We start from the raw sequence: 21,101 nt of genomic DNA, 5'->3' as shown, positions 1-21,101 counted from the left end.
AGCGTCCGACACCTGGACCCCAAACCGATCAGCTGCTCTGGCTGCCTCTGGGACCTGGAAGCTACAGGGATGTATGGAGCTCCTTTTCAAGTCATTAGCTGAGAGCTGCAGTACCCTGGTGCCACCACTATGCGGTTTATGGGGCAGCAGCAGTGACACCAACCACTTAAATAGGAGCAGAGCTGCTTCAAATGCCCAGAGCCACCCAGATCAGCTGGTCGGTGCAGGTCTGATCAAATAGTGGTAACCTTTCAGGCTAAGGCCCCATGCTGAAAAGCAGTTTTTTTTGTTACAGATTTTCCCAACCCCGTAGTGGCTACAGAGGGAATGGGAAATATCTATGAAGCATTAATATTACTTCCTTCTGCTCAACCCACTCTTGGCTTTGGCTCAAAAAAATGCAACAAAATCTGCAACAACGTGGGGCCTTAGGCTAATGGTATAATCTGAAGTTCCTGAGCCCCAATGTAAAATTTCCAGTAGCTCCCACCTACCATATGCAAATTATAATAATTCATCTTTATTATATAACCTACGTGTGCAGTGATAATAGCAAGAGGTAGATAAAAGTGGACAGGTGCATAATTTGTGGCGCTAAAGTCCAGCTGACATAGCAGGAGACCCCGGGTGGTTTTTGTCATTAAAGTTTTAGACTTGTTGCGCACTTCCCTACTACCTTCAGCCCAGCTGGACAGCCTGGGACAGTACCAGTATTGCCTCACTATCTTAAGAAGCCCATTACATACCGGATTTCAACTGTATCTGCATCCTCAGGATATGGATACAGTTGAGTTATGCCTGCCATTGGTGGCTTGGTGTAGGCAGAAGTGATGCAGTGACTTCATCACTCCTATTGTGCCGAGCTACAGATTGCACAAACTGGAGGAAACCTGCTCTGAGTGAAGTCCCTTTCACCATAGAATCGGTTCTATGTCAGTAGTACTTTTGATCAGGGAATAATAACACTTCTTCGGGAGTGTGCACCTTTACAGGTGTATGGAGACTTACAAGCCTTTTTCGCTCCACTGGGGGATTATGGGAAAAATATGCAAATCTGTTGTCCAAGATGTAAATAGGAAAACAGTGCCTCTGCTTGCTGCCCTCTGGGGGCAGCCCTCTTAAACATCATGCACAACTTTTTCAAAAAGCCTTAATTCTAAGATGCGAGATTTAGCCAAACTAGTATTTCCTAGTACTAGAATCTGTTCCTTTTGGAATAGAAATACTAGTTTGGCTAAACCTTGCATCATAGCATTAAGGCTTGTTGGAAAAGTCGTACATGATGTTAAGGGGGCTGCCCCTAGAGGGCAGCAAGAAGAGGCACTGTTTTCCTGTTTACATCTTGGAAAACAGATTTGCATATTTTTTCCAGTACTACTTTTGTTATTTTTAGAGGCATTATTACTATGTAGGCATCTATAGGGGATACTAAGTAGGCATCTATATTGCGTGAGGGGGCATCTTTGCTGCGATGGCGAATTAAAAGGGTATGGCTGTTATGTTATGTCACTAAGCGCACACTTACAGTTTGGGATAACTAATAATAATACATTTTATTTATATAGCACCAACATATTCCGCAGCGCTGTACAATTTGTAGGGTTAAACTAAAGGACCATCATTACTGTGGGGGCTTCATGGAGCATATTTAATAATAATAACTTTACTTATATAGCGCCAACATATTCTATGCCACTTTACAAATCAGAGGGTACATGAATAGAGAGTATTTGACATTACAATGTGACAAAGCAATTAACATATCAAACAAGAGTGAAGGTCCTGACCAGAGCTTACAGTCTATGAGGAAATAGGGAGACACAAGAGGTGAGAGGTGTTTGGAAACATGAAGGATATATCACTACTGTTCTGGGATCATTAAGAGCATCCTTTCTGTGTAGAGATGCAGTATTAGGGCAGCCTTAGTGGGGAAGCACAAAGAGGCTATCCGTACTGTGTGGGGATTTAGTAAGGAGGCATCACTACTGTGAGCAGGGTGCTAAAAGATTTCCTTACTGTGTGGGGAGGAACTAACGGTGCATCCTTACTGTGTGAGGGGACATTCTTACTTTGTGGGGACCCTAAAGGTGAGATAAATGCACAGTAGGCAGCTTGGGGCAGGTTAGCCACTGTACATTCACCACAACATGGGGGCTAATTAACCCCAACCATGCACTCCAAATTATTAACTTTTAAGTGAACCCCAGCTGGCAAGTATCTGTACACATCTCTTGCGTTCAGGTATATTCTGAAGTCAGTTTTTGCTGTAATTCGCATGAAAATGCAGTAGCTTAAAAAACATGTAATTTTGACTTGTATCTGTATCAGTCACCATATTAAAGATGGCTTGACCGCACAATTTCAATATATCCTAAGAGATAGTTTGTACTGGATTTTGTTTTATTTTTGCTTACTTACTCTTAAAGGGGTTTTCAACAAAAATGCTATTTACTCCAGCATTTCTGTTCCTATGATTGACATGCTGTGATATACAAAAACAAGCATTACTGCTGCAGAATTTTAATTTTTTTGCAATGTGTGCAAAAAACACTCCTTAGGGCCGTTCCCCACTGCCTCGTATCTTCTATGTTGCAGGACAGCTCCCACATGGCAAGATCATAGGAACTGTACTGTTCCTACTGTTCCTTTGGCTGTTGAAAGCCAAGCGTGAATTTCTAAAATAATAAAAATTTTAATTTAGATTTTTAGGAGCAAATAAGTAGTTATGCAGATTCTTGTCATGCAACTGCATTGTTAATCATATGCTAATTAGTTGCAAGTCAAATGTATGTATTTCCTCATTTATTATTATGATTAATTATTATTTATTAGCATTTGATATTTATATGATTATATGCAGTGTAGGGTGGAATCATTTTATTATCTATTTATAGCTAGTACTGTATGTTGCATTTCAGTTAGGTTTATTACTATTTATCATCTATCTCACTGTTAGTTTTCAGTAGTTTATGTTTACAGTATGGGGGAACGCCGCTTCACCAACTTCTAGGAGACATTCATCATTATGCTATGCATGGTGACGTTGTCTCCTCGTGCGGAGTTAGTGCATCTAGCTCATTCCCTTCCGGCATCTTGGCATGACTGCGTCAACTAATATGACTGCACTACAACTGAATTAGTTTTAGTATCTCCCTATATATATATACACAATGTTCTTTTATACTTATTATCTCCTGACGAAGCTACAACTTAGTGAAATACGTGTCAAGGTGTTTGGGCTATGGGCTATTTTTTAATATGTTCTCGGGTATAGACTATATGGCTAATAATAAATTATAGATTAACTTTGGCTTGTCTGATGGTTACTATTGTTTTTGTTATATCTAGCATGTGGGTATATATAAGGATATACATATTGGTACTTATAACCATATGAATTGCATGAATTTGTCTATAATGTGCATAAATTCAAGCTTGTCTTAATTGAAATCTGATCCCAGGTCTCTTCCACACATTCACAATTTTATTGACATGCTCCAGTACTCGCACTTTTAGCAATCTTGGTGTCATCCCTAAATAAATAAGTTGACACATAGCTGCTTCTGTGTTATAGTTAATATTATGGACAATCTTATATTACTTTTGTCTTGAAGAATCGAAAAACACATTTGTCTGAGCAATGTGTCTACAGACCATGCACTTGCCATAATTTAGGGACTCCCATCTAGGCCTTCTACTACCGAAGACATTAGTTGACATATAATTGGAACCTAATGTCCTAATGGCCAGTGTTTTTTGAGCACATCCCATCCCTCCATCCAGTTTGACTTGAATGTGGTAATAAATCTTACCTTTGGATCGCTCACACTGTTCTGTGGCAGTCTCCTTGTGAGCAAGGAATCACGAGTAGCACTAGAGGCTCTCTCATGACTTTGCTGGATCACCCGACGACTTTAGCCTCTATTCAATAATGTCTGTAAGATCAGTCACTTGTCTCACAAACTGAATCATCAGAACAGATTCAACACATCCTCAAGAATTGCCCTGTGGGAATGGCTTTTGTAATAGGAGGATAATGTGAGAAGGTAGCATGTAAAAGCAAATTGATGGCTGTTGACTTTCTAAAAACGTCAGTGAATGTAAGTTCAACTCGTCCCTTCTCACTTATCATATCCAGAAATTCAACGTTAACCTGGTTAATGTTCCGGGTTACTTTGATGTTAAAATGGTAGGAATTGAGAAACAACAAAAATGAGTTTAAAGGTAATATGGAGTCTGCCAGATGAAAAAATATTGTCAATAAATCTAGACCACAGGAGTACCGCATCATATCCTACCTTATGTTGGACATCTTCCCTTTCTCACAGCCCCGGGAACAAATTTGCATATGAGGGCGCACAAGTCGCCCCATAGCTGTTCCCTGAAGCTGTAAGTAGAAAAAATCTTTAAATACAAAAAAAATTATGAGTTAATACAAATTCAAGTAGTCCATTAATAAACTCACTCAGTCCTGGATTTAGATTGGAATGGATGTATACAGGGACTCCAAGTCACATGTTACCATATATATGTCCTTTTTGGGGTAAATATCACTAAGATTTCTCAATAGATCTGTCCTTTAATAAATAAAGGTAGATTCTCCAAACATTTCTGTAGAAAAAAAAAGTCAACAAATCCTAAAATATTTTCACAGAAGCCTCCAATCTCTGAGACAATAGGATGTGCAGGGGAATTAGCGGCATCCTTGTGAATCTTGGGCAATAGATAGAAAGTAGGTATTTCCACTAAATAACCTTAGGATCTATTATCTCTCTGGGTAGTGTAGTCCAGTAACTACAGTGAACCAACTCAAGCTCTGTTACAGGCTCAGACTGGCCCACAAGTGAGCAGGTGAATCCCCCAGTGGGCCCCTGAGCTGGTAGGTGTAAGCTCTCAGCCCCTTTACCACTTAGCATGATCAATGTTTGACTCACTGTCCTGCATACAGACATATAGCTTGTCAGCTAGCTTATGTGTCCATTTAATAAAATTGGATAGATTATTTAAGAGACTACCCAGTTTATTTTTATATAATGTAAGCCGATGGCTGGTCAGGTAAAGGAGGCGGTGTACTACTAAGGTGGGTGAGATGAGAAAACTCTAGAAGGAATGTTTGTTCTCAGCAGACAACATTCTTCTGCTGACCATTTTGGTAAATGCTCAGTATTGGGCTGGATTTTTAGGAATGGCAGGTAGGTTGGTAGTGGGACCTGTCATTCCACCCCCCTCCAGTCCACACTTTGGGGATGTTCCAGCAGGGACTCATCTGCAGAGAGTCTGCTCATCAAGTAAGCTTAAGAAGCCAGCTCCAGCAGCAGACTTTGGGCAGAGCTTGGCTGGAGAGTGAAAGAGAGAGGTCATATTTGTGGAGCTGTGTCCTGAATGATTCTACTGGCTTTTGGATTTCTGTGATTCTAGGTGAGGTAACCTATTCTATGTTTAGTTAGAGCCTAGCCGGGCAGGTATTTATTTTTGTATTGTTTCCTTTTGTTGCTGCACTACCTTTTTCAGTGAAAATAAACTCTACCTTTGTTTTGGACTAAAGAAACTGGACTTTTGTGCTATGCCACCCCACCTAGCAACCCCAGACCCTGACAATAGACACTGAGATGACATATAGTTCCCTCTTATCAACATTGCTGCTGGGGCCCCAAACAAACATGATTTTGCTGCTGAGGCCTGCTGCAGTGTGAACAGGTTTTCCTGGTTTACAGAACTAAGAGGGTCCTAGTTCAAGGCAAGTCAACAGGCTACTGAGAGGTCCATGCAATTTTAGGAATTTGCAAATAGGTGTTAAGTAATATTTGTATATACAGTAGTTGTACAATGGGCCCCCAGAATGACGTTTACTGGTGGGCCAAAAGCAACCTAGTCCGACACTGGTGCCAAGTCTAAAGTCTCAACATCTACTGTACACGTGCCAAAGATGTTAGGAATTGGTTGAAACATTAATACAACTTCTATAATACTAACTCATATGGAAATAGAAAACTAACATAATGCTTCTCCCATATACTAGAATATAACTACTATAATACTGATCTTATTCACAAGAATATTACTGCTATAATACTGTCCTCTGTGTACAAAACTCTAACTATGATATTACTGCCACATGTAGAAGAATGTAACTATTATAATACTTCACCATTGTACACGAATATAACTACTAATGTACTTCCTCCTATCTGCAAAAGTATAGCTACTATGACACTTCTGCTATATGCATGAGTATAATTACTATAATGTCCACTATGTAAAAAAAAACATATCTACTATTAACCTACCCATATGAATAAGAATCTAACTACAATACTGCCCCTGTGTACAAAAATGTAACTACTGCTCCCTATGTATAGGAATGTAACTACTATAATACTGACTCATAAGTACAAAAGTGTAACTACTATAATACATCCTCCTATGTACAAGAATAGAACTTTTATAATACAATGTAGCGGAATATAACTACTATAATAGGTGCAAGAACAACTATATAACTACAATACAACTACTAGTAGGTACAAGTAGGGTTGAGCCGATCTTGAGATTTCAGGATCGTTTTTAAAATCCGATTTCCGATCATTTTCCATCTGAACTTGATTCCGATCCCATTTCCGATCCTAATGCAACTCAATGGAATTTTCTAATGATCGAAAATCGGATTTTAAAAACGATCCTATTCACTGCACGGCATGGAGTCCATGCATTGAACGCTTCAATTTTTGGACTCCACGCTGTGTAGTGATTAAAAAATCCCCCGGCTACTTAGTCCCCTCCACTTACCTGCAAAGAATCGCTGCCGCTCCCTGTTGTTCTCTCTTTTCTCCTCTCTAATTTACATGCCTGCAGAGTGCCGTGCGCTTCTGTGCAGGTAAGTTGAGCGATTGGGATCGGAATTCCATTCCCGATCTTTTTTAGGCAGGATCGGAACCCGATCAGGATCGTGAAATTTACTCGATCACTGATCGGGATCTGATCTTTTCCAATCCCGATCGCTCAACCCTAGGTATAAGACTGTAACTGGTATAATAAGTACAAGACTATAGCTACTATAATAGGTACAACACTATGACTACTGTAATAGGTGCAAGAATATACCGTAACTACTAAAATAGGTACAAGAATATAACTATAATACAGTAATAAGGGCAAGAATATACCTACTATAATAGGTATAAGAATATAAGTACTATAATAGGTACAAGACTGTAACAGGTATAATAAGTACAAGAATATAGTTACTATAATAGGTACAAGAATATATCTATTATAATAGGTAGACGACTATAAGTACAAGAATATAACCATTATAAAACGCCGTAGATTTAAAGTTGTATTTTATTTGAAGTGTTTAAACCTACAATATATTTACATTTCTCAAACACAAAAATATAAAACTAAAGCCATTTCTGAGTTTTGTACATTAGGAGAGTGAGAATTATTTAAATTAAATAGTTAACAACATCACTGCAAATCCCATTGCATTTAGTTTCTAGATGTGAGTTTCAGGCCCAGTTTTCTTTCTTTTCCACCCCGTCCATCTCAGAGACCAGTAAATATAATGAATTCACATTATTTTGTGAAGGATCCCACTGTAGATAATGATGTTGTCCAAAAGGTATTTATTGGTGCAACTGGATACAGGTAGGATTGCAGAGTACAAATAAGTGACGTTTCGGCTGGTTAAGCCTTCCTCAGACTCTTAGTGATGGTCTCTCAGGGAGTCCTACTGTATAGGTGATGTGCCCTGTACATAGTCCTGAGAGAGGGGAGATCATTATAGTACTTATACTAAGCTCCCGGTGATATGTCTCACCAGCCTGTCCCAATTTTACCTCCTGATAGTAATAGGATGTGTAGCGTGGTCCCAGCGGTCTCCGTTGGTAGCGGTTGTGGAATGGAACCATTCCACTACCGCTACCAACAGAGACCGCCGGGACCACGCTACATCTACATTACTCATAGGTGCTTGACACACCTCTACACGGATATAATGAATTCACAGTTCATAAAGTTAAAAATCAATAAATATTTCAAAATGACAGTTTGCAAGTATTGAAAAGTCCAAAATCTCTTCACATCTCAAGACTATGACCAGCTGAACTGATACTGTCTCCGTGGCATCACGACTTCCATGTTTAAGTCTTTCTGTTCTGCCTCAGAGTCTACAAGCTGGTACCCCAGCATGTTCATAGCCCCTTTACATACATCTTGTATCTTTTTCACTTTCTCAAATGGGAGAACATTCCTCCAAGCCTGAGAAACATTGACTGCATTGCGAGATGTGATTGTGAAGGCTTCCTTCTGGTTTCCAAAGCTAGAGCCATGCGTGATGTTATATATCCATTTCTCAAGTTTATTTGTAAGTTTTAGTTCAGCAAATCTATACATCTCTGAGATTTCTGTCAAGGGGTCTCTAACTACATCCTCATACCTCACCAACATGTATCGACCCTTGAGGAAGCTGGGAGCTTTGTATGCTGCTGTTTCATATATCTGGACATGACTTCGACAGATTTCCTGGATCACCTCATACTTGCTGTCATCCACTTTGGTCCCATTAGTGTTGAGGACAATCCCATTGTCTCTTGTTAATGCTTTTCTTGACTGCTCCCTTGATTTTGCCACTGCTCTAGGATCTCGGACCAAATGAAGGATTTTCAAGTTTAAGGAAGGGTCAGTAAGAAGGGGATACAATACTTTCAAGTCAAAGAAGCGGACCTCTTTTATAACCACATGGCTATAAGTGTCGCAGGCCTTTTCAGCATTGTCAAAGGGATATTTTCCACACAGGGTTTTACAGGCCATCTCACTGGTGATTTCATCCCGGGGAAAGGACTTGCAGGCCGGGACTGTACATAAGGCTCGGCTGACAGCCCACTGAAAGAGGGAAGAAACATTCCTCTCTTTTGGCATATAGGAGTCAAATACAGACATGTCACACATGAATACGGATCTGACAAGATCCCTGACTGCCATGTGAAGAACCTGGGCACTGTTCTGAAACATGGTCACCCACACATGCCATGCAGGCTCCATCAAGTAGAAGACATCTGGGTGCTGACTGAAGATTTGTCCAACGAAAGAAGACCCTGACCTCCAGGAGGAGATTATGAGAAGGTGAACTTTTTCCTTGCCTTCTGTTTCTGAGAAACGGATGTTCTGTCTTGAGTATAATACAAGCAGAAATACAGTTTGTATCACCAGAAGTCCAGTTGCCACAGAGCTATTGATCCTTATCTTGACCATGATGCCCACGTTGTGAACCACTGGAGAAAGAATAAAGACAACTATAGATTAATTACCATTTATAGTCAATTTGTTTCATGTAACTTTTCTGCACGGTGTCAGCTTTGGCTACTGGTCCATCAAAACATGGTAAACAAGTCATCCCATTTAGAAGAAGCATCTTACACATTAAGAAGACTATGCCCACCTTGAAGTTATGCAGTACAAGGACAGAATTAGTTTGTAATATAATATTTGACCATTGGCAATTCATGTTCAATAGGTGCTTTGGTGCAGAAATGCACAGCACAATGTAACAAACTAATAGCCAAGATGACTGACTTTCTAGTAGTTGTCATAGACATCAACAGAAAAAAAATCTCTAAAACTTACTTGGTGGTAGCAAATATCAAGAAAGTTTGGATATAATCTGCCTGGTGCAATAACTTTTATCTTATTCATAGATGGGGATTCTTTACAGTAAGAGCAGTGAGATTATGGGACTTGCTTCCCCGGGATGTTATGATGGCTGATAGCTTGCTTAATAGGGGCCTGGATACCTTGCTGAAAAGCTAAAATATCAAAAGTTATGTGAATTAGTATTTTGGGATGGATAGAGGATGTTGACCCAGGGATTTATTCTGAGTGCATTTGGCATTTTTTCCTCTGATAGGGCAATTGGCATGCGCCTCAGGGCTCGTTCACATCTGCGTTCTGCTCTCCGTACTGCAGGTTTCCGTTTCCTGCATAAAACAGAGCAGGAGACGGAAACCTGCAGGAGTCTTTCTCACCCATTCATTTGAATGAGTGAGAAAGCTGTCCGGCCGTGAGCGGCGGTGAGCGTTTTATGCTCTCCGACGCGAAACCGGGTTTTATAATCCGGACACAGAGTCGGACATGCAGTATTCTGTGTCCGGATTAAAAAAACCGGTTTTGCGGCGGAGAGCATAAAATGCTCCCCGCCGCTCATGGCTGGACTCGGTCTGTGGTTTCCGTCTTCTGGCATGCAGAAGACGGAAACCACAGAACGGAGACCCTGAATGCAGGTGTGAACCTAGCGTCATAGGGGGTTATTGCCTTCCACTGAATTAGCATGTTACATTTATAGGTTGGGCTTAGCAGACTTGTGTTTTTATTCAACCTTATTAGCTATGTTACTATATGAGTTCCTAATATAGAATGTGCTAAAGCTGGTTTTCTGAGTCATTATCTCATAGACCTTTAGCTGTATGTTGTGTGAGGATGCATGTAAAATAATCCCTTAGACCTTTGGCTGCATGTTGGATGAGGATGCATGTACAATAATCCCTTAGACCTTTGGCTGAATGTTGGGTGAGGATACATGCAGTGGTGTAACTACCGGTGTAGCAGGGGTAGTGGCTGCCACCGGGCCCAGGACATTAGGGGCCCGGTGACAGCTGCTACCCCTGCGTTTTTTTTCTTTTCTTAATAGGCCGAGTTACTCCAGCCGGTAATGGTCTCTATTTACTTACCAGTTCTGGCAGAGGCCGGGATCAGTAAGTGACAGCGAGGGCCCCACAAGCACCATTATTATACTCAGGGGTCTTTTTAGACCCCCGAGTGTAATGATCGGAGGCCCCGGAAAGGTAAAGGAACATAATAAACGTATTACTTACCTTTCCATGCTCCTAGCAGGCTTTGGGCCTAGTTTTGTGACATACTGACGTCTCATGACTCGGGCCTGCATACCGGGTCATGTGACGTCAGTACATCATTAAAGAAAGCTGACACCACCGAAGACTGCAGCGGAGCCAGAGATAGGTAAATAATAGTGTTTTTTTATGTTTATATCCCCCCGGGTCTCCGATTATTATACTCTGGAGTCTTCGGTGTCAGTTAGTAAGGGGGGGCCATGTCAAAAGTTCACCACGGGGCCCCACCATTCCTAGTTACAACACTGGATGCATGTACTATAACCCCTTAGACCTTTGGCTGCATGTTGGGTGAGGATGCATGTACTGTAACCTCTGCTCTATGACCAGTTATGGATGTTTTACCAGTTATTCCTGCTAGGCCCTTTCTATTGCAGACCCTGCCCTTGCAAGTTTGGACACATTCCTGTTTGTAGGGTGGACAAAGAAATGTTTGGACAGACGCAGCCAACAACAGTGATTGAATCCCCAATACCTCAGGCTTAGTAGTTTCATGCAGAAGTTTAAGGCTGGGGCTACACAGCAACATTTGTTAGGCAACTTAAAATCACACTAAAATTGAGCGTCAAAACAAGCCTTTCATTTGTATAGTGTTGCGTGTGGCTTTTTTTAATTCATGTTTATTTATGTATAAAATTAATTTTTATATTTAAAGTATTTAAAAAGAAAAAAAGAAGCAGATGCATGCATGTCGCAGTAAAATCGCTTTGTGCAACATCACACTGCATTACAGTCACACGATTTTATGTGTAGACCTCACCTTAAGGACAAGATGCACTTAGAAGACTCTATAAAATGCTGCAGGAAATATTTCACGGTTTTTGTCTGACGCATATTGTAATTTGGGAACAATGAGCTGATATCTGACATATACAAGACGCTGTCACCTCTGTATAACTACGTATAACTACATATACCCAGTGTCCTAATCTGTGATCCCGGTACAAGGTGTGAACAAATCCTCAGGGAATGTGCAATAAACTTCAGGTAATTTAAGTGACTATTTGCTGCACATTAGGTCTCACCATCCGCTCATAGATATTTGCATGTATGATCCCTGTGTTTTCTCATGCCAATAGGTATGTCGCACTTATTAACTAAATTCTTGACATGCTTCCAAGTAATACTGCTGCAGTTTTCCAGCAATACCACATGGGGGCAGCAAGTGCCTGCTAACCAAGCCAGGGATCTGCAGTAAACATTTTAGGAAAGAAGAAGGTATATTTACAGATGGCAGGACAATTTATAAAAGGTCAGCGCTGGAGTGTTCTAAAAAATACCCAAAAGAGGGACATTAAAGGATTGTCCAAATGCCTGCAGGCTGTATATAGTCAGGTGTATATAGTGCCTCGTCATTTGTGTAGAGGTCACCTCTGAGGTCAGTGACTGGCTACAGTAGTCACCTGACAAGACCCCAAGGACAATTATATCCCATTATCACCCCCATCTAATCACCCACCCACCCTACGCCCGCCCATACCCACATGTCCATCGTCCACCTGCCACCAAAGGAGGAGAACTACGAGACCCCAAGGACTATTGCACCCAAGGACTATATATTATATATATATATTTAGGGATCAGATATTATTAATTTCTTTCCATTATTAAAAAGTGTAATATTCTGATTCACCTGAATGCAATTCCTTTTCATCATTAAAATTTGAGCCTCTTTTGCCAAGATATTCATTTATTTCACATTATCCGAATGAGCAGCCTGGAACACCAAGGGCGGATCTATTGCTCCAAACTACTGTACCCCAAACTGTTCTAAAACACCAATGTGAACGCAAGAACACAGGGCCAGGTGAGATTTCAGTTTAGTGCGCTGGCTCTGTCACTTAAAGGGATTCTATCACTAGAAACCCTTTTTACAATAAATACACGTAAGAATAGCCTTAAGAAAGGCTATTGTTCTCTTACCTTTATTCTGATCCGCACCGTCGTTCCTGAGGAATTTTTTCTTTCTTCCTTATGCAAATGAGTTTTCTCGCAGCATTGGCGGCATCCCCAGTGCTGCTTGAATACTCTCCAGAGATGGCCTCTGACTTCTTTACCGCCTCTGCCTTCTTCTCTCGCGCTCCTTCTTCTCTGGGTCCAAAAGCACCGACTGCGTATGTCCGTCGGCCATTTTACTGTGGCCTCTCTCGTTCGGCACACAGGAAAATGGCCAACGGACATACGCAGTCGGCGCTTTTGGACCCTGAGAAGAAGGAGCGCTAGACCAGGGAAGAACGCCCCTACCCTCTGCTCACAGTACACGTCCATAGACGAGTATTCTTCAGGAGGGGAGGGGGCGTTCCTCCCCGTTCACACAGCACAGCGCTATAGGTGCTGCTGTGCAGAAGGACGTTCCTGACAGAGTGTCAGAAACGCCCTTCTGACTGTGAAGAGCTACATTATCGGCACCGATAGCTCCACCCGGGGCACAGATCGGGAAAGCCATCAGTGCGCTGAATTTATGCGGTATATAACGCCGCATGTGCCCAAATCCATGAAAGGTCCTCTTTAAAGAATGATTATTTTAGGAAACTCCCCTTTTTACATGCCACAAACCAAATTTATATGCCCCACTGAATTTTGGCTTTGGTCATTCACATATCATCAATCCTTATTGGATAGCGTATCATTAGTGACAAAACCTGTAGCCAATGACCATGTGGGACAGGATGATGCGGATGGAAAATAATTGAAATAAACTTTGTGAACAGGTTCATGTCCAATAATTTAACTGAATGTGGGTTTTTTTTTTTTTCAACATTAGAAGTTTATTGAAAGTTTTACAAATTTTTACAAAACCGGGGAAGGAGGGAGGTGGGGGGGGGGGGGTAAGGGGGGGGGGGGAAATAATAAACAAAAGAGTCAAATAAAGGCGGATCATAGGGGTGAAGGGAGGGGAGGGGGCGGGGAAAAAAGGGGGGTTACAAGGTGAAAAACAAATGAAGAAAAACAATAAACCAAAACGGGCAAACGCTCTGGCGCAGCAGAGCTGAAAAACAAAGCATACGCAAAAACCTCAGAGCAAACGGAAATCAAGCAGCATAGGGAATAGGGACACGTTAAGCAGACAAAACGCACAGGGGGACACTACACAGGGGACACAGAAGGGAAGAGGGAATGGAAGTCGGCAGAATAGTAAAAATGGTTCCAAAGGAGCCAAGTCTGACGATGCTTAGTATCATCTTGTCGGAGCTCAGCAACCATGGTCTCCATCGTTCGAAGAGCTAGAACCTCATTCAGCCAGCAAATGAGCGAGGGAGGGGTCGTGGATTTCCACAATCTGGGAATGACAGAGCGCGCTGCCACCAACAAAAATCCGAGAAGTCTACGGGTAGGTTTAGAAAACTTCCGGGAGAACAGGGATAGAAGAAGCGGGGCCGGATCGTCCTCCAAGTCAATCCCCGTCACCTGCCGAATAACCTGTCTGACCCCAGTCCAAAAAGGGCGTAATAGAGGACACCCCCACCAAACGTGTGTCATCGTGCCGCGGTCGGATAGACATCTCCAGCACCTATCAGAGGTGGAGGGATAGATATCATGCAAAAGGGCTGGAACTCGATACCATCTGGAAAGTATCTTAAAATTGGTCTCCTGCGCCCTGCATGATATAGAGAAAGTATGACATGCACGAAATGCCGAATGAATGTGGTTTTTATTATTTAGTGATTAATTGCTCAGCCCAGTGGCGTAACTACCGCCATAGCAGCAGAGGCAGGTGCCACAGGGCCCGGGATATTAGGGGCCCGGTGACAGCCGCTATCGCTGCTATCATTATACTCAGGGGTCTTTTCGGACCCCCGTGTATGAAGATTGGCGGTCCGGGAGAGGTAAGAAACATAAAAAACACTGTTACTTACCTCTCCACGATCCGGGCAGGCTTCGGCCTAGTTGTCTGACATCTCATGACCCCGGCCTGCGTCTCGGGTCATGTGACATCTGACGTCATTGAAGATCAACTACTTTGGAAGCCGACAGTGTAGGATCTGGGAGATAGGTGAGTAAGAGGTTTTTTTTATGGCTTTCTCCCCCTGGGTCTCCGATTATTATACTCTGGGGTCTGAAAAGACCCGAGAGAATAATAATTGTTTATGGGTGTCCACAGTGGGACATAATACTGTGTGGAGGGGCCACTATGGGGGATAATACTGTGTGGAGGGGCCACTATGGGGATAATACTGTGTGGAGGGGCCACTGAGGGACATAATACAGTGTGCAGGGGCGACTATGGGGCATAATACTGTATGCAGGGGCCACTATGGGGATAATACTGTGTGCAGGGGCCACTATGGGGATAATACTGTGTGCAGGGGCCACTATGGGAATAATACTGTGTGCAGGGGCCACTAAGGGACATAATACTGTGTGCAGGGGCCACTATGGGGCATAATACTGTATGCATGGGCCACTATGGGGATAATACTGTGTGCAGGGGCCACTATGGGAATAATACTGTGTTCAGGGGCCACTATGGGGCATAATAGAGCATGCAGGAATGCGTAGGAGGGGGGTCGGTCGAGGTCTTTGGCGTTGGTGTCGGTCGGGGAGGGCTCATGTCAAAAGTTTGCCATGGGGCCCCGCCATTCCTACTTACGCCACTGGCTCAGCCCTATGTACAGTGCAAATGGCATATCAGAACTGTGCAAAAAAGTATAAAACAGGACGAAGTCCATAGCAGTGACCCTTTCTGGAGAACACTGGATGTGGTTTACCCACTGTGGTTTCAATGTACAAGCCCTTATGTTGGGGGAAGAATAGATGACCTCAGGAAGGATTGGACATGTCCGCTTACTTTACTTTCTCCATTGGAAACACGTATATACTCATCTAAGCAAAACGTGCATATCTATGGGGTAGTCAGAAGAAAGAACTACTAAAGGTGTATAGGCCATTACCAATAGGTGACAGATCTTTAATGTCCCCTATTATATTATTACACAATAAGCAGCTGCTTTTTTGCAGGTAAACTAGCTGTGTTGTATAGCTTCAAAACAGGGAAATAACAGTACATGAAGACAGGTAACACAATCCTTTCCTTGGGGTTGTCTTTTGTAAGGTTGCATGGCAATCTGTCTGAAATCTAAACACCCTCCATAGAGATGACATGATAAATTGTCCAAGGTCGAGTGAGTACAACATTAATAAAGAGATAAACGCTGGGTTGCATTAGTGTACACCAGCCATGTAGGTGGTATGGGTTACCAACTATGGACTAGAAGCATAAAAAGGGTAACAGTAAGCCACAAATCTGACTATTACAAGCACGTGTGATGACAAATAACTCAAGTCAGTCCAAGCGGTATAAATGATGTATTGTCTAGAAGTATGTGCTCAGGTGGGGAGACACAACGAAGAACTTCTGACTACATTTCACTTTCTAAATGGTTACCTTCCCTTAGTATTCTCATACACCCACTGTTTATATAACTTCTCTGAAAAAGCTACTAGATTATAAACAGGGAAGAACCAATGTCCAGCAATTCCAGCAATAAAACTGGTCGTATGAATACAAACACCCATCTGTTCTCTGCCAGCAAATATGTGATAGTCTGCAGATAGTCTCCCCACCTTGTGATAAAATGGTGAATGCTGAACCCGCTATGATGAGCAGTAGCATGTAGGAGATCACAATGTTGTGAAGAAGTTCAATCATTGGGAATGGAAACAGTTACAGGTTGGTCTGTGAGAAGGATTAAGTTACTGATAAATAGCATTTGTGCAGGTCCATAAACAAATAATCCAACACCAATGCTTGTAACTGCATAAATATATGTCATCTATCTACAATACAGCATTTATTAAGAATTTACATAGATGTCTATAGAACCCATGGGATGACGATAAGGTTCTTTGGAGTGCTGGAGGACATTCACATTACAGGGAGAATATTTGATGCAATATTTGACTTTGTAACACTTTATTCTTCTATCTTTATATCTTAGCAGTACTACATTATGTAAGGAGCTTATTGTCAGGGAGCCCTTTACATATTAATATCAAAATAGGCGATTTCATCCAAACTTTCATCATGTGACACAACAAATTGTCATTTTCGCTGAACAACAGAAATGGTCATTTTTGGCCACCACTCTAGATCTGTCTAATATATGACCACCTTAAAGGCCTTGTCCAAGTTCATTTTTTGTTTATGTGGCCAGAGTGATAAAAAAATATATTTAAAAAAGTAATACATACCTGCTACTTTCTGCACCATCACTTCCATTCACCTGGCTGCAGCAATGACATCAGTCTACAGCCTATGACCGCTGCAGCCAATTATTGGTCTTGGTCACATGTTGTCTACAGCTGCTAACTGCTGCAGCCAGTCACATGACCGCTAAGGCTACCGGTCAGCTGCAACAGTCACATGTTGTGGACCCGATGACATCACTGCAACCAGGTAAACAATGCCAACCAGAGGAACTGAAGTGATTGTGCCACAACTGGCAGATGAGTTATACTTCTTATATATTATAAAATTCTAGGCTCACTTTATAAAACATGAACATGGACAACACCTCAAAGAGGAGAAATCCTCTAATACAGCTGCTTATCTTATCGTCTGACAGTAAACATAGCTGATGTTGCCATAAAGAGAAAAGCAGAAGAAACATTCTGTAAACAAACAGCATCTATTTTCCATATATAATTATACTGGTTATATATACAGGTTGCTTATTTTGTATACTATGTACACTTGTCGTTCACTGTGTAATTTTAGTAGGGCTTAAAGTATTTGTGGTTTCTGGCTGTAGAGGATGGCCTCCGAATGTCAGTTTACATTCCTAACCCCCATGTGCACAATGCAAACCTCACACACCTACTAAGGTCCTCATGTCCCTGTGACATCACTAATACCAGCCAAGGGAATCATGTATCACAGAGAATAAATTATGGCTTAAATGCTGTTTAAAGGGTTTCTTCACTTTGGACCATCTCTTCATGTTAGAAGATCCCTTATTATACTAAATGATATATTTATTTGGTAGAGAGATGTTTATTAGATAGATATTCATATAAGTCACAACCAGTGGTTGGACTAATTGAACTTGTAAAAGCTCTTAAAGGGGTTGTTCTGTTAAAGACAATTATTCCCTATCCACAGGGTAGGGGATAAGTGTATGGTTGTTGGGGATTCAAGGGCCAAGTCCTGCAGTGATCAGGAAAACAGGGGACCAAAATTCCCACTCAATCTGCCTTGTTACTGGAGTGCCAGTGCATTTGTGTACATTCAGTGATACAGAGCTGAACGGGACTGTGATCTCTATTCATCCGATATAAGGACCACATTTTCCAGACTGTATACTCCATACTGCAGGTAGCCTTAATGCATAACTAAACTTTCAGACAGTTTTTGATTTTCTGGCAGTATTTGTATCATTAATAAATTTTGTAAACGACTTTATTAACACATTCTGTCTTTTCTGTATTGAGAGCTGTCCTGGCTTTTCACTGAATGTTACTGTGTACGGAATACAGGGCTGTGTAAAATGTACAGAAAATATTAGGTGGGTCACTTCAAGCAGCTATATCTTGGGCATTATAAAAGGTAGAAATTTGCTTTTGATGTCATATCAAAGAGAAGATTTTCTTGAAATTTAAATATTTTAGTCCTGACTGTGTTTTCTACCAGTGATATCTCTGGAAATAATAAATCCTAAGGGCCCCTTCACACGGAATTTACGCTCCGCTGATTCAGACACGTATACACGAGCGCTTTAAAACACATCCCATTCACTTCAATGGGAGCGTGTGTAAAGCCGGCTTTACGCGCGCTCCCATTGAAGTGAATGGGATGTGTTTTGATGCGCTCGTGTATACGTGTCTGAATGAGCGGAGCATAAACTCCATGTGAAGGGGCCCTTAGTGTCATGTGAAGAAGAGAATCTCCTCTTTCATATCACACCAAAATGAAGATTATACGTTTTATATTCTCCAAAATATAAATGTTTGAAGTGACCATATAAGTTGTCAGAAAGTTTAGTTACACTTTAAAGAGAAGGAGGGGGGCTTCATTATGTAACCCCTTGTAACTTTATAAATACTATTAGATGAGTCATTAAAGGGCTTGTCCAAAATATTCAGTTTTTGGCATGGAGGCTGGGCAAGATTTAAAAAAAAAAAAAAAAAAAACATACTCACCTGTCCCAATGCCCTGGTGTCTCCCACTGTGGTCCAGTCCTGCTGCTCCTGGGGTGCCTCAGCGGTCTAAGGAAAGGACATGAGACGTGACAGGTGATGTATGCAAGTGACGTCCCGGTTCCTTTCCTTAGACCACTCATTGGCCTCAGCAGAGACATGAGACGAGGACTTCCCGTGGATGCCGCTGGATCGGACCGTGGTGGGAAACACCAGAGCACCAGATACAGGTAAGTATATTTTGGGGTTTTTTTTTTCACCTTCTCCAGTATAAATCCTGGACAACCACTTTAAACTGTATTAAAAGTAAATATTATGTAGGCATCACCAGATACTTATATGTCAGCTTTTTTACGAGCTAGTTTGAAGAGCATTAATGAGAAGACATTAACTCTATTACATGCCAGTTTATTACTGGCAGTCATGGTGTGAATGAAAACATATGTGATATGCAGCCAGGCACACATTATATAGTGTGAGTAGGGGCAATGCCAGAAAATTGTCATTGGAGGTACAAAATATCCTAGAAGAAGGGACAAATTAATATTAACACACACACACACACACACACACACACACACACATATATACATATATATATAATGGATAGATAGATAGATAGATAGATAGATAGATAGATAGATAGATAGATGATAAATAGACAAGAAAACTCAGACAGCACCTTCCAATGTGAACAGGTACAAGCTACTGTGGTAAAATCCAAAAATCCAAAAGGTATAGCAGCACTCTGACACAGCACAAAGGCTATGAAGAACATAGATAAAAAAAAATTGCATTACAGCTATAAGAATACTAATATAGTCTACAGACTAAATATATAAATCTGAGGTTCTTTGTTGTACATATTTGATCAAACATTAAGAAGCCCACCTGCCCCAACAAGGCGACCTCATTAAGATAGGACCCGACACTAATACCCCTTTCTTGGTGAACACTGGGCAATAAAATTATTTATATAATTTATATATTGAATGATTCCAGTATCCATATAGCAACAGGCACACAAACACTCTACACACAGGTGTAAAAGACACAACACTAACAACTTTACAGACTGGGGAGATTGATCAACAGGATTTCAATAGAGCAGCAGAACCCTGGGGCAAACACTATTGCAGATAAAAGGAAGATTACTTAGCAATGTAAGGCAGAAAAAGCAATGTTAGTTACTATGGATTACAGTATCTGTTACTACATCACATATATATATATATATATATATATATATATATATATATATATATAAATGGCACTCCTGCGGTTGAAGAACTACATATCCCAGCATTACCTTACAGCCACAGACACAAACTGATGAATATAAACCAAATTAACTGAGTGACATAAATAGATACAACAGTCAGCAAACATGTCTAAATATAACCCTATGACAGCAATGAACTTTTCATGAGGATTTTCTTAGATTTTCTGTCCATCATTAAATACTGGAACATTCGGGTCTCACAAGCAAAATCCTTCAATATAATAGAAAAAATATTGCTAGAAATAATAATAGTGGTAGTAATAGTAATAAGAGTAAAGCAGGAGAGCGAAGCCATGAAGATGTATACTAGGGCAGTACCTGTATGTCTGGCATATATGCCTCTGTGCCAGGATACACTCACATGATGAGCAGGGTTGGTCTGTCCATCCTGCTATAGTGATGGTGCCTCATACCAGCCTACCACCCTGCCCCCACATATCACACACACTCACCTCTCCTCCTCCTCACAGGACAATGAGCCTCATTCAGACGTGGCTGTGGGTCTTCTATGCTGGGCGGGGGAGAGTGCCAGTGTCCGCCCCTCACAGGGGTCCTGGGTAGGAAAAGAGGAAAGACTTGAGTGACGGGTCTCAGCCACCCTGCTGTCACCTGGAGCTGAGGAATGCTGTGCAGGCGGTGACAGTGACAATCACTAGACGAGGGGACAGAGATGAGGAAGGACTGTGGTGAGGAGCAGCTGCAGGACATGGGCACAGACACAGGGAGAATAAGGGGCATATAGCGCAAAAGAAATGGAAGGATGGACCAAGTATACACAG

General features: G+C 41.5%; 1 protein-coding gene across 2 annotated transcripts; it reads right to left on the bottom strand.

Annotated features, from left to right (window-relative positions):
- Positions 1 to 8,048: 8,048 nt before the first annotated feature.
- LOC142212642 (carbohydrate sulfotransferase 5-like) lies at positions 8,049 to 20,822 on the bottom strand. Of its 2 annotated transcripts, none has more exons than XM_075280613.1 (2): positions 20,775 to 20,822; positions 8,049 to 9,272 (listed from the first exon to the last, which is right to left on the bottom strand). In XM_075280613.1, exon 2 carries the CDS (start codon positions 9,250 to 9,252, stop codon positions 8,092 to 8,094), a length of 1,161 nt encoding a protein of 386 aa, XP_075136714.1. In that variant the 5' UTR covers positions 9,253 to 9,272; positions 20,775 to 20,822; the 3' UTR covers positions 8,049 to 8,091. The 2 variants fall into 2 exon arrangements, with proteins under 2 accessions (XP_075136714.1, XP_075136715.1); XM_075280614.1 differs by having other exon boundaries at positions 20,641 to 20,793.
- Positions 20,823 to 21,101: the final 279 nt, after the last annotated feature.

Source organism: Leptodactylus fuscus, chromosome 7 (assembly GCF_031893055.1).
Source record: "Leptodactylus fuscus isolate aLepFus1 chromosome 7, aLepFus1.hap2, whole genome shotgun sequence".
Lineage (NCBI taxonomy): Eukaryota > Metazoa > Chordata > Amphibia > Anura > Leptodactylidae > Leptodactylus > Leptodactylus fuscus.
This window is presented reverse-complemented; position numbering and strand designations above follow the sequence as displayed.